This window comes from Pterocles gutturalis, unplaced genomic scaffold (assembly GCF_000699245.1).
Source record: "Pterocles gutturalis isolate BGI_N339 unplaced genomic scaffold, ASM69924v1 scaffold19241, whole genome shotgun sequence".
Taxonomy (NCBI): domain Eukaryota; kingdom Metazoa; phylum Chordata; class Aves; order Pterocliformes; family Pteroclidae; genus Pterocles; species Pterocles gutturalis.
The window spans coordinates 27,449-45,118 of NW_010100864.1; the positions used below are offsets into that span (position 1 = coordinate 27,449).

The 17,670-nt window shown below is 35.2% G+C and overlaps 1 protein-coding gene across 1 annotated transcript in view; it reads right to left on the reverse strand.

The window, feature by feature from the left end:
- LOC104467611 (cytoplasmic dynein 2 heavy chain 1-like) overlaps window positions 1-17,670 on the reverse strand; it is a gene marked incomplete at its 3' end in the record, with an annotated part of 66,347 nt that overhangs the window by 25,087 nt on the left and 23,590 nt on the right. The window contains 21 exon segments of the mRNA XM_010081445.1: window positions 68-206; window positions 731-882; window positions 1,634-1,880; window positions 2,520-2,779; window positions 3,814-3,969; window positions 5,348-5,477; window positions 5,860-6,067; window positions 6,417-6,681; window positions 7,325-7,524; window positions 9,377-9,492; window positions 10,289-10,512; window positions 10,666-10,848; window positions 11,056-11,238; window positions 11,748-11,950; window positions 13,468-13,618; window positions 15,201-15,320; window positions 15,408-15,520; window positions 15,688-15,805; window positions 15,896-16,028; window positions 16,783-17,165; window positions 17,347-17,517. Of these exon segments, the coding sequence (XP_010079747.1) occupies window positions 68-206; window positions 731-882; window positions 1,634-1,880; window positions 2,520-2,779; window positions 3,814-3,969; window positions 5,348-5,477; window positions 5,860-6,067; window positions 6,417-6,681; window positions 7,325-7,524; window positions 9,377-9,492; window positions 10,289-10,512; window positions 10,666-10,848; window positions 11,056-11,238; window positions 11,748-11,950; window positions 13,468-13,618; window positions 15,201-15,320; window positions 15,408-15,520; window positions 15,688-15,805; window positions 15,896-16,028; window positions 16,783-17,165; window positions 17,347-17,517 (3,855 nt within the window).

The following is a 17,670-nucleotide window of genomic DNA, read 5'->3' on the forward strand; positions in this document are numbered from 1 at the left end:
AAGCTAATTATTTTTTTAAAAATCTGAATTCTCCATCTCCTTGAAAAAAGAAATTAAATTTCCATACCTGTTCATATACTTGAACCATAGATCCTGCTAGATGATGTATTTTTGGTAAAGAACTCCAAACAGGGTGATTATCTTTCTGTAATACAGGTTCCAAGTAGGCACTATAAATAGTTTGTAGTTGGTCTCTTTCTGGATAGCTACAAAGGAAAAAAAAAGTAATCATTATGGTCTATCACTATTTTTTTTGTTAAAAAGATTCCAAGTTATATACACAATTACTGAAAATTTTCAATGAACAGCATCTCCATCTAGCAGCTATATAAAATTATTATTTTATTGCAATAGGCCACCCCAGAAATGTTCTAAATACATCTGCAAATGTGTCCAAACTTAAAAACAAACAAGCATTTCAATTTCTCTAATTTTGTAACTGAACAGCACCTTAATATAAAGCTACAGAAAGCAGTTTACTGAAAGCAAAATCATCCAACAGGAAATGTATTTCAAACACTTCTCTATCAACAGGTAGCTACAGATTGCTCCTTAGCTGGTTTCTAGTGCCAAGAGGCACCAAACAGCACCAAATCCGAAGATCTTAAACTGTTAGAAAAGATGAAAGACTAGAACAGCCACATCTTTATAAAGACTAAATTGAGCAAGCGCCCTATAAATAGAGGCTGAATCTGACTTTTGAGAGTCAAACTAATTTCCACATACTTACTCGATTGCACAGAGACGAACAATAGAAGTAAATCTGGAGGTAAGTTTATGTCTTCCTAATGTTCCTCCAGCAGACATGGAAGCCACAATTTGGATGTTTTCTAAACCAACCCATTCCAGATTTTCATCATAAAATCCTTCATATGTAAGAACCTTTAATTGTTAAATAAATATTTCATTAAAAGAAAGCCAACAGAGCATCGTACAAAAAAAAAAATTGGTGAGAATAATATAATTATTACTGTTTTCTTAATTGCCAGAGGTATACTGCTCCTCCCAGCTTTGTGTCAGCTGTACACTTGCTAAGGGTACACTCTGCCCCATTGTCCAGATCATTAATGAAGATGTTAAACAGATACTGGCTTCCAACTAGACTCTGTGCCACTGATTACCATCCTCTGGGCCTCACTGCTCAGTCAGTTTTCAACACACTTCATTATCTGCTTATCCAGCCCATACAGCAACAGCTTTTCTGTGAGGATATTTTGGGAGACAGCATCAATGGCCTTAGTGAAGTCCAGGCAGACTATATCCACTGCTCTACCCTTGTCTACCAGGTCTGTCACTTCATCGTAGAAGTTTATGAAGTTGGTCAAGCATGACTCGCCCTTGGTGAATCCATGCAGATTACTCCTGAGGATTTTCTTGTCATTCATATGCTTACTGCATTACAACTCACTGAGCTGAGCACTGTCTTTATTTACTTATGCATATAAGCCAAATAAAAATGGTATACTATTTCTGGCTGACACCTACATATTCTATCAAGGTACGAACAAAACTAATGTCAACACAGATGTAGCATGTTAGCTCTGAAAATAATCAATGTAGGTATTTATTGCATACACTAAACTATTTCCAGTATACTTAAGTCTTTTTACAAATAACAGACATAAGTGTTCACCTGCTGTAGAAAAGCCACAAGAGTGCTTGTTCCCCATTTATCAGGTTTGGGTAGATTGATATCCTTTAAGTACAAAACAAGTCTTTCACAGTCCTTTGGTCTGTATACTCGCCCAGTGTTTGTACTGATTACAATGCAAGTTTGACTTAATTTTTGTAGAAGATGTTGAGAAGTAGTTTGTGCACTGCAGTGAATGGTAGCAATCTGAGTGGATCGGAGTTCAGAAAATGCATAATGAAGCATCATCCTAAAAAAGCAAATGTGTACATACATATAAGCATAATACATAAATGCATTAAAATACTGCGTATCCAAAGATATTGTCCAATTTTTGAATTAAAATGCATATACTACATGCTGTATTAATGCAATAGGTGATGCACGAGGTTTGCTGAATTAAACATACTTGCCTTTAAAATTGTAACATTTTCCATTCAAGAAATTCCATGGAAGTGCACACAACTACACAAAACAAATACCTAGCCTGAATACCTTGTATATAGTGATCCAATCTATCTAAATAAAGAACCTAAGATAGGCAACAGGATGAGTTAAATTCAGTCGCCTGCATGCAACTGAGATGAGACAGGATACTGCATGTGCCTTTCAGCTGTTGCTCCATGACAGCACAGGTGTTCCAAAGGTCCCGTTTCATTTCAAAAAGCCTCATTCAGAAGTCTTAGATGCATAGTGGCAGCTTGAACCTTCCCTATAGATCTTCATAACAATTTACCTATTTGCCACTACAGAAGGTTTGTTTCATTTGTAACCGAAACAAGTGATATTCTAGCAGAAAATCATATTACAAAACCATTAAAACAAAATTTTAAAAACTTTGTCAAATAGCTAGATGCATATATTGCTTAAAATATGAAATACTTTTTACCCCTTTCCACATCCTTCAGGACCCACAAGAAGAAATGGCTGCTTATTGTTAAAGTCTAGCCAGGGTCTAATGTAATCTAAACTTCTCTGCATGTCAGGAGTTTGAATGACGGGAAGTTTTTGGAGATTACTGAAGTCATCAGCTGTTAGCTTTTCAGGTTTTTTCAGCTGATACAGCATTAGCTGTCCAGTGTCAGTGTCGTAATACGTGTCCAGGGGCCTCCTCGGATCTGGTGGAGATTCTTGTGCCCAACTAAAGATCTTTAAAAAAATAAAAATAAAAATAAAGCTCCTGTTAAATACATATTCCTAATGACAAGATCTACAATTTCAAGCTAATCTAAAGAATGTTCAAAGAATACTTCTGTAAAAGCAAACATTTAATTCTTTGATTTGATAGTTTTAAGGCTGCCTTTGAAAATTCAATCATTACGCATATGCTTTATGAACTCCTGAACATACTACTCTTCCACATATTACTTTTTCGTAATACAAAGAACATAAAATAAACTGTATTTAGCAATTTTGTTCATATTAGGCAACATACTTAATAATAATCATAAGCATGAGAAACATAACTCCTTCACATGCACCAATAGCTAATTCCAGAAGCTGACTCTAAACCTTTCCCATCTGCCCTGTATATATCTTATAGCTCCAGGCTGTCTTTTGGAAGGAACTATTTCCTTCTCTCCAACACAAAACCCAAGTGTGATTATGGAGATAACTATCTTCAGGGACATCCTTCTCTGGACACTCTGGACCAGTACACCCACACACTCTTCCAACACTGTTCCCTAGTTCTTGTGCCCTGAAGAATCTACACAAAGACAGAACCACACCCCAGCACGTACAAAACATAGCCTCAAAATAATGCTGTAAGAACACCTCCTTGGAGAGGTGTAACAAAGCCCTCACATTATTATTTCAAATATTCTGAACAGACAAAAAAAAGCCAACAAAATAAATGTGCATTACATATATACAATATATGCACACACAGAGTACGCTTCAGTGGGTCCTTGTGTAAAACAGTATGGACAAAGGCCATGCTGTACCTCTTGGTGCAGCACCACAGGGCTGCTCTCTGGGCTGGATGCACTTAGCAGCCTATCAGTAACACATGAAACATTTCTTTACTTCTCAGCTATTCCCCTATAGACAACACAGTTGCAAACAAATTACAGCACAGATGTTCTATTATTGTAAATTTGCATTGTTAGAAGACAGAAAATCACTATTCCTACTACATATACTGAAAAATTTTTAATAAACTTGCTGAAAAAGATTATTACCTCTTTCGCAAATTCTTGTCGTGATTTCATGTTGAGATTGCCACCAAGACCACGTAACAAGTTAATAATAAACTGTCCATGATCAGTACACCCATGAAGATGAGACAGTCCATTCATCACAGTTCCAACTAAACTTGTTTCTACCACAGAGTCATTCTGTAAATTGCAAGTTGTAGTAGATTAAATTTTCCCAAGAATAAATGTGATGTATTGCTAGCAGACTATTACTAATTGCTCTTTGACACTTCCACAAATGAGGAAAGATCTCAACACTGCTGCTGTTTAGAAAATTCACCTGGAATGAAATTATTTTTAAGCATTGATTTGGAATTTTTAATTCTAGACTATGTATTGATATAACATAGGATAAGCAATTAGAACTTTCCTTACAGATTTTGAGAATCTATAAGAAATCAACATAACTGTATACTGGAAATCTCTCAGGAATGGATTCTTTATGGATTTTGCTTTTTAGCACCAAAGGGTATTTGCAGCCTCAGGATCAATGTAACGGTTTTTCCTCTGTATCCACCTGAAGATACTTTAAAAGTCTAAAAGTATCCATGGGTGAAAGAACCGAGAGGAAATAATATTAAACACACATCAGGACCATATATGTTCCCCAAGGGAAGTAGCACAGGTCTCCGAAACACTAGTTCACTGGCCACAGCAGGTGGGGATTTCTCCTAAATAACGTTTTGTGCAACACAAGCCACTTGCTCAATGCAAATGCAACTCCTTCAGAACAAGGGGAGAGGCAGGGAAGCATCTAGAAACCTTAAGAAAATCTAGCATATGCAGAACAATTATCTTGATGTACGTCAGAGAATCACAGTATCCAGATAATGTACAGGGTTTTGGACTATCCTTTTTTAATATTTTAATTACATATTACCTTTTGCCTATTAAAAAATATTTCAGTTAAGGTTTTTATTAGAATCCTAAAGAGATAAAGTCATATACTTAAACCCAGAACAGATTAGTGGGAGCAGTTAAAATTTAGCATTCTGAACAATCAGACTACTTTTTTAGATACGCCTTTATCAATCTTTTTACATATCCAGCATTATATTTCTCCCCAACCCATTATAAGCTTCAGTATACATTGTGCAACTTTTCAAATTGTAGCTATTTTTTTTGTTACAGACAATAACTTACATGTAAAAAATCAATTTCTTCATTTTCACATTTTTTAGTTTAGACATTCAGATCTTTCAGATCTTTGAAAACCTACCAAAAAATGTCCAGTATGGAATATTAAAGACAGATACTAAGTTTCACAGAAATACATGCATGTCACTAGTTATAATTGTATTAAATCTTTCAAAACTTTAAGTACAGCAATCAGGTTTTGGAAACTGATTAGTATAATTCCAGTACTCATTTTATTAAATCTATCAAAAAAAATGCTGAGAATTTTTTTACTTGAAATTTAAATTTAAAAATTAATATGAATTATCTCTTCAGTGTTAAACTAGAAAAGTGGATCATACTTAACAGAAGGTAAAATTTGATTAAGTATTCAGTTACTAACCTTCTTCATAACCCAGTTTAAAGCTTTTTCAAAATAGTTCCTAATCCAATTTTCAAGGCTGTGTCTGCATTCTTCAGGCTGACTTCTTAGCCAAGATGTTATTAGAGAACTAAGATCTGTATCTTCATCACTAAGTCAAACCAAAACAAAACAAGATTCAGACAAACACAAGGAATCCACATCCTTATATAGACATGTTCAAAGGAACAAAATTCCAGGAAAAGTTCAGGGAAACACTTTAACAAGAATTACTAACCAACATTTGGGCTCTCTAAGGGTCACACACAAATAAAGAATCCACCATGTGTCTCTCAAAAAGTGTGAGATGTATTAGCCAAAAGATGATAACATTACAGTGCAGAAGGGACATGCAACCTAAAGCAAACTTCCCCAATGATTTGCTTCATAAGTGTAACCAAGTAATTAAATTGCTCCATCCACTTTAGACTGTATTTCAAGAAAAATAAGTATACCTGCTTACTTTAAAAGTATGTAATACTGCTGCGACTTACCTCAGAAAGATCATTCCCATTCGAGATATCGTAGCAGGAGAGGCACAGCTAAGGTCATGAGTTTCAAATATAAAGTTTACATTTGAGCCAAATTGAATCCTTTCTCCACTGGGCATAGTCAACAATCTGTTGTCATCCAAAACGGAATTCAAAGACTCAATCCATTCAGGATCAATATCACCATCACAAATTATCCATGAAGTAGTATCTATTTCCACACACAAAAACAAAATATCAAACCCAAGAAAAACACTTAAATAATATCAGTCCTTGCTATTTTAACACTATTTAATACTCTTCCTTCATTATAACTTAAATACAAGCTCTATGAAGATATTCCTTACATGCTTTACCTTCCTAGGTCTTTTGCTTTCTTATCACTAAATTTCTTGTCACTAAATTTGGAAAGTACATATCAGTGCTTTTGGCCATGATTGTCACCAAGTTTTTCATACCTTATGCTATCCACAAATAATAACATAATATAAAAATGTAACTGAAAAGAAACAATTTCAGTAATTTAAGCATAATGACGCGTAAGTCCCTCACAAACATACCTCGGGGTTCTCGTACCACTCGTCGAGCACTATTTGTAAGCACACCGTCAGACCATTCTCTGGTATCCATGTCAATATGGCCTAGCAACTGATGTCGAGGCATAGCTTTGGGATTCACAGTATACTGTTTCACTACTTTGCCAGTTTTCCCAAGTGCTGCCTTTAACATCCGCCAAAGTGTTGATTTACCTGCACCACTTGGACCTACAATAACTACACCCATTCTTTGACGCAGTTGTTCATATAATTCCAATGCCTTCTTGATCTAGATAATAAAAGACATAATGGCTATGTGAATTTGTAAAGCTAAATCAATCATGTTCTTTTTAAATGTTTTTCCAGTTTACTTTGCATGCAGTCACTTTGTTTCTATATTCTTATTTTTTGAAACAGATATTTGCAGACACAATTAAAATTATGACACTAAAAATATCAAGAAACTTATTTTGTATGTTAGAAGAATTTCACTAAATTAGTAACAAAAATATCAGCCCTCTTTGAGCATATTTTTAATGAGAAATTAATGACACTTTAGTCACTAAACTTAATCCAGCCCTACAATAAATAAATTTGAGACACAGCACTGCTTGATAAAACCAAACATTCACATATTTAATTCTTTCACTGTCTAAAACATTCATTGGTGTTTGTACTTGGCTTGAATGAAACTATGTGTCACATATTCACATCTTAATTTTCCTTCCACTATTTTTCTTTCAGTCACACAACTGATCTACCATGCTTCAAACACACACATCTATTTTTATAAACATGTAATTAGAATCAGTCATTCTCACTTTTTTATAAAATATTTATTTCAAAAGTAAACATAAATCAGTCAGACGTAATACTCCTCAGTCCTAATTCAGAATAATTCATACTGTTTTGTTGTGGTAGTTGATGTTCACCTGGGTGCTTATAATTTCCAAGTTTGCTTCTTGAAAGACTTGTCGTAAAGCTGTAGTTAACTCAGCATACTCCACATCTTGAAAGTCAACGCCAGGAAACACATCTTTAACCAGTGCATCAAAACTTGCACAGTCTGCAAATGTAAGCTTTGACACGGTATTAAGCCACAGAGCTTGAACCACCACACGACTTTCATTAACTGGAAATAAAAGCAAAGAAGCCAGATCAGTTTAAGCTGTTCATTGTTTGTTGGTTTTTTGGGTTTTTTTCCCCTTGGAATATATCAGCACTTGAGCCCATACTGCTAAGACGTTGAAGGTGGAATCACAGCGCAGCCTACATTCCAGTGCATGTACCACTCTATTCAGAAGTTAGAAAACTTACTGTAAGTATTATACATGCTCACTAATGTGTTCTATAAAGATACAAGATGGTTATGATGCTGGCCAGATAGTACATAATAGCCTAATGATTAAAGTGGGACTGAGAGTAGCAGTGCACAATAGTTTACCTGTTAAAGCACTCATGAAAGAAATTAAGGACCTGGATTCTAGACCTTACTCTGCCAGAGGCAGTCTGAATTCACAACTCTCAAATGTGTCCTAATTAACTGCGAATATTCCAGAAGTAAACTGTCTCCACAACTCCTCTTTAATCTGAAGTACCGTGAAAATGGAAGCATTTTGGGACCAGAATGAAAACAGCCACAAGAAAGCTTTACTCTGCCATAAAAATAAAGATACTAATGATGGGAAAAGCACAGGGCTCTGATCACTGTTTTTTCTCATTTTTTAATCAAATTACTTTCTCATGTAAAACACGTACATTTTCAGAGAGCAAGACTAGGAACCACAGGTGATAATCATCCTGTGTTTCTGCCCTCCTTCTGAATGCATGATTGCCCCAAAACAGAATGCACTACAGCCCAAATTCAACACAAGGGAGAAAAAGTGTCCATTCCCTAACTTCCTCTTTTCCTGTGGCTTTTCCCAAATGTTCCAGAGGTTAAGGATTAGTATACCCTTCTAGAATTTGGAAAAAGTTCAAGATTTTTCATCCTGAACAATGTCTCAACAATACAAGCAAATATAAAGAAACAGGAAACTGCATTTGTTGGAAATATCTTAAGCTTCTCAAGCTAAGAGATAAAAAACAGAACAAAAAAAAAAAAACCTCAAAGAAAAATTTCTGGGTTTAAATAATAAGTTAAATCTATCCATCTTGCCTTTCGCAGGGTTACTAAAAATTATGTTTTAGGCTACACCAAACAAATTTCAGCAAACTTCACACATCTAAACATGAAGCTAAAATGTCATAGCAAGGAACAGTGACAGGAATGTGCCCTAAAACACATTGCTGTTAATTCTTCTTTGTCAGATCCAAACAAAACTCAAATTACAAATTCTTTAAAGTTGTCAGACCATTTGTTATGCCAAGTTTTGTAAACCAAGGCTGACTCTAAATACTTTCAGATATATGCTGTTTAAGAGAACAAGATGCAACAGTTGTGTCCTAAAGATGTGAAATGTTCATCCATCCCACACATAATTCACACTCATTTAACATCTATTTAACAATCGTTTAAAAAATATTTAAAAATAGTGGCCCAGTCTAGTCCAATATATTTCTATCATTTCTACCTGTCCTTATATTTGTGTCTGTTTACCAATCTGAATCTAACGGCATGTGACAATTTTAGCAAACCTCAAATAGAATCAAAATGGTCTGATGATTGATGAATAATGACAGCATCACAGGATCGACCTTCCTGACCTACACCAAGTGAAAACAAGAGTCTTTGAGAATCACTCAAAATCATCCCAGAATAAAGTCCTATATCTATATTCTTATCATAGAAAAGCTCAATCTAGAATATGACAAGTCTTTTGTGATCTCCTGATGAAGAACTTTCACAGATATATTTTTTCTTTTCTAAATTGCCTCCAGACCCAAACCATGGCTTCTCAAAACTCCAGTGAACAAGAAAGCTCTAGTGAATGGTATCTGTACAATATCCTAAATAATCAAAAGTTTGGCATGGTCAACCTTACTTTCTTGCTTTGCTTCACTTTTCTTCAGCTGATGAAGAAGACTGCCACAGCCTCTCAAAACAGTCTTCAGTGCTCGTAAACCCCAATCATAGTGCTGCTGTGGCGTCAGAAGCTCCCTAAATTTAAAAACAGCAATATTGTAATAAACTTTAGGTGACAGCACCTGACATTTTTGTTTGGCAAATGAATTAGCCCACAATATGGGTTTGGGTTAAAGAAAAACTCATGAGCATTTGCAACGCCATCTGAAATGCATTTCAGAGATATAAGCAATGACTTTGAAATTTTCTGATGGAGTATATTCAACAGCTAACATATTTATTATTGTCCCTAACAGCATTAATTAAAACCACCGAACTTTGCTCTAATATACATACTTATAACCAAATAGTCACTTGAATTTCAACAACATGAGCAGTCTAAATTCAACAGAATGCTTGTGAGTATTCATATGCTTACATTCATATCTAGTGAGCATAACAGGGGAGCAGTACTTTGCCACTTGATATTATAAATGCATTCCAGATATTTTCATACCTGAACCTCCCAATATCTTGCAATATTTTAATTTTATAAGTTAAATCAGAATGTACAGAGATCTGCATGGTATACCATTCAGATGTAAGAGGTGTATTGACTGTAAAACTTTAGATGACTCCAAACCTGCAGTTTCCTGTCTAGTTTTGTTTCTGACACATAGCTTTCTGCAATATTCAAGTAATAAAATATTACAGAAAATTAACAGAAACTATGTGTACACTGCATCCCTACAGTCATGCTTTGGCACAGACTAGATCGATAAGAAAAAAAAGGGCAGTGAGATACCCACAAAGATCAACTCTAAAATAAATGCAGGAGGGAAGAGAATTAGAAAGGTAACATGACTAAGGGGGGGAAAGGGGAAAGGCTTACCTTGCTAGATTAAAAATAGACACCAGTTTTCTACCGAGTGTTTTAGCATCCTTAAAACCTTCTGAATACAAAATCACTTCTGCAATGAGTTCATTGTCTGGTTGAGTCATAGCAACTGGCCTGAAAAGTTGTTTGAGGTTATCAGGCAATTTTTGTCTTCCTCCATAACCTTTTCCAGCAGGATTCAGTGTGATAAAAATTCCAGAATTATGATCCATTTCAACCTAGCATTAGAAGTGCATTGTAACAGTATATAGTCATATGAAACAGTATTGAGAAATGTTGGGTGGACTATGTTTACAGTAGTCAGTTCTTAAGTTTGACCCAGTTGTTTATAGACTATTTTTTAAGAAGAAAATAAGTAAGTTTTGCTGTACCTTTTTGCCAAGCATCTCACATACAGGACTATGTTTCTTCAACGCATGTTGAATTGTCTGAATCTGCATGGATACTGCAGACAATACAGCTTCCTCAAGTCTATTGAATTCATCAAAACAGCCCCAGGCACCACACTTCACTAAGCCCACAAATATGCGCCCCATCGACTTCACATCAATGCCCTTAAAATTAAAAAGAATACTATTAAATTCAAATAACAAGAAAACAATGAAAGACTGTCTTCCCATCTATTAAAAATGTAATTGGAAATATCCACAAATTTCTAGTAGAAACTGAGAAATTATCAAAAATATTTCTAGAATACAATATTGCTTTATGAAGTATGGGCATAGACATCCATTTCCTAAATTATACAGAACCATATTCACCTCATCACAATTGAAGACTAATACTTGTCTTCCAAGAAGTCCACCCAAAGCCTTTACTGATTCTGTCTTTCCAGTTCCAGCTGGACCATAGGGATTTCCTCCAAGGCCCATCTTCATAGCCTGAGTAAGAGTTAGGTAACACTTATCTGTCAAAGGTGTATAAACAAGTCTAGGGGAATTACCCTGCAGAAACAAAACACAACACATTATATTGATAGACAGAAATTATTGACAATGTAATTTCATTAATTTCATTTATAAGTCACTAATTTGAAAACACAGCACAACAGTCAAGATTACTGTCTCATTAAGTATAAGAATTTGTTTACAGTTATTAAGTTTTCCTGATTTAACATTATATCAAATGTCAAAGCATTGTGTAATCTTTTTTCTAATTACAGAAAAAGGGTCAACAGATGAAACTGCACTCCGATATATAAAAGTAGCAATCATACTAGAAAATATTTATATGATACTATAGCTGCTTTCTGTATAACTTACATTTATCCCATCAATATCAAAATGGAAATGATCATCCTGTCTTTTAGTATTTTCTGTGAAACAGCATGCTAAGGACACAACAAAGCGGAAAAAAAAGGCAACAGTTGGGAGGCAACCAAAAGCATGTGTGAAATGAGAAAGTGTTTGACATATAGATAAAAGCCACTATATTAAAACTAAAAATACCACACCTGATATTCGTAAGTATATTGGAGTTCAGTATCTACCATCTGAACACAACATTTTTGGTCTTTCATATAAAATCTCAGCTGCTTCTTCCAAGCCCAGTCTTCAACACTGTGAACCTGAGCTTGATTCAGCTGCTTCACCACATCAATGTTATGAATGATATCAAGAATGAGAGCTTTAAGCTTGAGCTCAAGGATTCCTAATTCTGCAAACAACCACAAAAAAAAAAAAAAATCACAATAGTGTAGCAAGGAAGACACACATTACCCATTCTCAAGTTCATGGAGCTGCTTCCTATTATCAGCAGATTTTATTCAGATCTTGCTTCAATTTCATATAGAACTACTATTTATTATCTAAACAAGCAACATAAAATGAGATCCTGAGAGAGAATGTGAACCATCACGTAACTTCAGTCATTTGGAAGTGATTTTGTCTGCCTCTACACTCACTAGAGAGAGATAGAGGCTTTTCTGGAAAGCAACTTACTCCAGAAGTGTTTACAGCTATGTCCACTTCAGTAAACAGTGTGGCACAATCTGTTAATTGATCTGCTGAGGATCTGAAAACCATACTACATGCACTCTGGAGATTTTACTCAGACTAATTAGAGTGATATGGAATTAATGTTCACTATCAGATCAGGGTTATTAAGTGTACTCTGAGAACATACTTTTTAATTTAGCTTCACTTGAAAGAAATCCAGTTTCTGTGCTCCTGTACCATTCAATGATGGGAATTAAACCAAAGAAAGTGGGGATAATCAGGCAAATAACTTCAAAAATCACACCTATTATCCAAACTAAAAAGTTACTGTAAATGTATTATACAATAGAAGGAATAAACACTCTTCTACAACTAATGATATTTCTCCAATGGCTATAGAAAGAGCACAGAAAGGGAGCTTAGCTAAAGAATCACACTTACAGACTGTTGAAGGTAAGTGATATGAATCCTATTCCTAACTAATATATCAGACGTTAACAGTTCATAAATTCTAAACTAGAATTTAATACAGTAAGCGACTATACAGATGCAGTGGAAGATTGTCAACTACAAGTCAAATTGGGTCTTTTTATATGTATACGATACGAGCTACCTCACCTAACCTACACTATAGGATTTTACATCTGAGGTAGTCATTCAAAGCCTCCCTTCTGGTCAAAAGAGAGGAATAGGTATTCAAGGCATAATTATTCTAACCCATTTAGACTATATAAGATTCAGAACAATCATGTCTTGAGAATAACTAGTTTATTGGTTTTTCTTCAGAGGTACTCAAGAATCATTACTTCAGATGCAGATGTACACATCTAAGGTAGAAAAAGATAATCACCTACACGGTTGTACAGTATATATTGGCATGACCTCAATTGCTGTTTGGCCAGTTCCTGTGAAACATAGCACTAGGGCACAGTTCAGTAGGTGAAGACAAATTATCAGTAAATATATAAAACAAAACATATTAAAAGCTATTAAACAGGTTTGCAAATATATAAATGCTCCAAGATTATGTTTAATCTAAATACAAATCCATTGTTCACTCTGAAATATTAAGTACACTCATTTTGGCAGTAATAGGTGGATAATGTTATGTAACTCAACTTTATGCTCAAAACAAGACAGATTTATATACTTTCCAGTTCAAATAAACAGAATGTTAAATACTATACAACTACATAGTCATTACAAAGAATTATATATTACTTATCATTTTTATACCTGTATTCCCAGTATCTTCTATACTAGTATCAGTGCTAGTATAATGTTCCAGTTTAGCCATGAGTTCTAATTCTAATTGTTGCAGATTATGGTCTTTGATAGCACTTTCAACATCTTCAGTGAACTGAATTTGTTCTGCCAAGGAAAGAATCTTTGGAAGAGAAAGTTCAAATTGCATTTTATAAATATGGAAGACATCAAGAAAAAAGGTTTTCAATTCCTTTGTAATTGCTTATTAAGTCTGATATTTAAAGTATTTTACTGTATCAATTTTAAACAAAGACACACATTTGCTATCTTAAAATCTGACAATTTAGCAAAAATTTGCAATATAATCTAATACAGCAAGTCCCTTAGCTTTTCTAAAGCATGTGGTAGCAAAATTTTTACAGTATATTTTTTCATTAAATGATATGTCAGATGGAAACTACCACATTGTAGGCATGTAGCCAGACTAGGAAGAACAAGTGGATCAGGCCCTCTGCAGACAGATAGGAGCAGTCTCACATTCACAGGCCCTGGTCCTCATGGGGGACTTCCACCATTCCAATACCTGCTGGAGGGGCAACTCAGCAGGACATATGCAATCCAGGAGGTTCCTGGAGTCCATGGATGACAACTTCCTCTTCCAAGGGATGGAGGAGCCAATGAGGACAGGTGCTTTACTGGACACAGTCCAGTGAAGGGCCACAAAGATGATTTAAAGAGACTGAAGCATCTCTCCTATGAGGAAAGGCTGAGAGAGCTGGGACTGTCCAGCCTGGAGAAGAGAAGGTTCAGGGAGGGATCTTATAAATTTCTGTAAATACCTGAAGGGATGGTGCAAAGAGGATGGAGCCAGGCTCTTTTCAGAGGTGCCCAGTGACTGGACAAGAGGCCATGGGCACAAACTAAAACACAGGAGGCTCTGTCCAAACATTGGAACAGGTTGCCCAGGGAAGCTGTGGATGCCCCATCCCTGGAGGTGTTCAAGGCCAGGCTGGATGAGGCTTTGAGCAACCTGGTCTAGTGGAGGGTGTCCCTGCCCATGACAGGGGGTTGGAACTTGATGATCTTTAAGGTCCTTTCCAACCCAAACCATTGTATGATTCTATGATTAGGAAACACTTTTTTGCTGTGAGAGTGACTGAGCACTGCGACAGGTTGCCCAGGGAGGTGGTGGGGTCTCCATTCCTGGAGACATGCAGAAGTTATCTGGACATGGTCTTGGGCGAACCGGCTACAGGTGGCCCCACTTGAGCAGGGGGGTTGGACCAGCTCACCTCTAGAAGTCCCTTCCCACCACAACCATTCTGTGATTCTGTGTGATTCTCTGTGCTACTGGTCAAAACTGCATAAACAAATTTCATGTTAATTACTATTTATGCTCACAGAACTAAGCGTTAGAAACTAGATTTTAATCAGATTCAAAACAGGCTTCTTTACGTTATTAAGTCTTACAGCCCTTCATGTAACACTCACTACCAACTAAGATCAAGATTTACAGAAAATTTAATAAATAGATGGATGCTAGATCAGGTGTCACGTAAAAGATTTGAGTATTTCTAATGTTTACAAAAGAATTATAAGAACACATATTTTTAAGAATTTCTCTATACTATAAATGAATAAAATGGATTTGTTTAGGGTTATTTTCTTCCAAATCCATATGTATACTTCTTTATGAGACTTTAAAAAATAACGTATTTGGTAAATCTAAAACTACACAGTGGCATTACTGGATCAACTACTACCTGGGAAGGAAAGAGCGACGGATCAATTGAACCTTGTGATTTTTTTCCAGCATCAACACAGTCGATTAACATCTTTTTCAGGGTCTCCTTCATCTCTAAAGCCAAACTATTTAACCACACCTGACAAAGAGATAAAAAACTCAAAAGTTACATTACAAAATGATTTTTCAAAGACACTTGGACTATACTTGGATGTGATTTTCTTACCTCCACATCATTTGACAGAAGAACTTTATTTCTAAGTGGTACAGTTTCTCCTTCTACAGACTTCATAGCAACTATGTATTTAAATTCCTCATCAAAGCTGACACTATTAATGCCTATTAATCAGAAGACAGCAATGAAATCATATATTGGTAAAGTGAAGCATTAATTCCTTAGTGTCTATTAGCACAGAGAGAGAAAAAAAGTCTGCAATGGAGTATTTAGTTTTGAAGAAACTTATTTCTAAATAAATACATTCCACAAATGAATATTAATGCATTACCAGCAAAAAGTTTCTTAAGATGAGACTGGATAACCAGAGGATTCGTGGACTGTCCTAAAATTTCTAGTAAGTCATCATCTCCAATGAAATAGAATCTTGGAAACGCTGAGCGCTTTTCCTATATAAAAACAAAATAAATCTGTTTTGTTGCTTTAAATTCAAACTTATTGATTTTCTTTATAGAAAACTATATTAATATCAGCTGTACCTCCAAAAACTCATTCAAAGATCTCTGGCATCTCTGAAGCTGATCAAGTATGGTAATTAAAGTATTTCTTATTCCTGCCTGGGCATTCAATGATGTTATCCTATTGTCACTCTTGATATCTGACATAATGGATCTTGATAGAAAAAAAATGGAATAATACATAAAACAACCATTACAATTTTAATCTGGATATGATATACAAGTAGTTATGTAAATAAAAATTAAGGCACAGGTAAGTCATATAAATAGCTGATATATAACTTTCATTTTTCAGTACTAGTGATGAAACATTTCAGAATTTACATCAATGTCTCTCTGATGTAATTAAATAACAACAGTTTCTTGCTAAAATTTCTGTACCCAAACCTAAGAAAATCAATTCTTCACTTTTATTTCCACCTAAGAAGTCATTTTAACTCAAATCAAGACCGACAATGGTACATATCTTTCTATATTTCTAAAATCTCCTCCCTTTTTATCTCCTTGACTTGTTTGGAACAAATAAACCAACTATTTCTCCCAAAAGTCAATCTGTGTACTTTTTTAATGAACAAAGTGCTTGTCTTCAACAAGAAATGATTCTTCAAAAAACAATTACATAACTACTGCTTCTGTTGACAAGACTGATCTTGTGTTTGCCTGCCTTGTGATCTTTGACATTTCATGCGATTCCCTTCTTCACATGTACGCCATTAAATGAAACCTACGTTACCACCTTTATTCAGATCTATGTCACTGCCACACATCTGTATCTACTGAATTCCTGTTGCTGACCTTCATCTCCACACATATTCCAATTGTTCCATATATTTTCACCATGAAGAATGTTCTACCCTACATGTGTCAGAGATACTACAAAAAAATAAGTCACACTCCATAACACTAACCTGAAGTCTTCATCAACTCTGTTAAAACGAGCCTGCTCTTTGGGCAGAGCTCCGCGACCGAATATTGGTTCCAAATAGACCCATTTCCTTTGAATTTGGTTTAAATTTTGGAGATACTCATCCAACTCAGCCAGCTTTTTCTCCCAGACGGACACTTTATCTTCAAAACCTTTGTAATATGGAGAGTCCTTGAGGGACTGTAGAAGACAGCGATGATCTCCAACTTGGTTGACTATGTCCTTCCAGTCTTTAATAAGCCTGATGGTCTTGCCTTGACTATCTTCATAATCTGTTAATGTAAAGACAGCTCCAACTCCCCAGAGTTCAAGCTCACGTAATGCTTCTCTGATTGTGACTTCACCTTGCGCCCGACAATTCAAATCCTGTTTAAAAGCATAAATAGGTTTCATTTTAAAGTACAGAGCTTGCAATAAACTTTCCATTCAAAAATATAAATTATATTTCTATAGCAACAAAAATATAAATATGCATACAAAACAATACATGCTACATAAAATAAACCATAAAATAGAATACAGTACCTTTATTTGAAATTATTCATACCTTAAGATCCGTTACTTTTTCTATAATGGCATCTGTCACTTTTAGTAGATCTCCAAATAACAAACCCTCAAGTGTAGTGCCTCGGGGAAGACCCAGAAGACGAAAGAGATCCAGCCAATGGTCTGGAGAAAGATGTTCTCCTCTTACATATTTGAGGTGTGGAACTACCATCTATAGGAAAAATGCATATATGACTTAATCTAGACTTTCTGAAAACTGTACCTGTTTGACTACAGAGTGACATGCTATTCAAACCAAACAAAAATTCTTAAACTGAAGTACATTTTTTTCAGTTTCTAGATATAATGTTGAGGAGTAGAACTC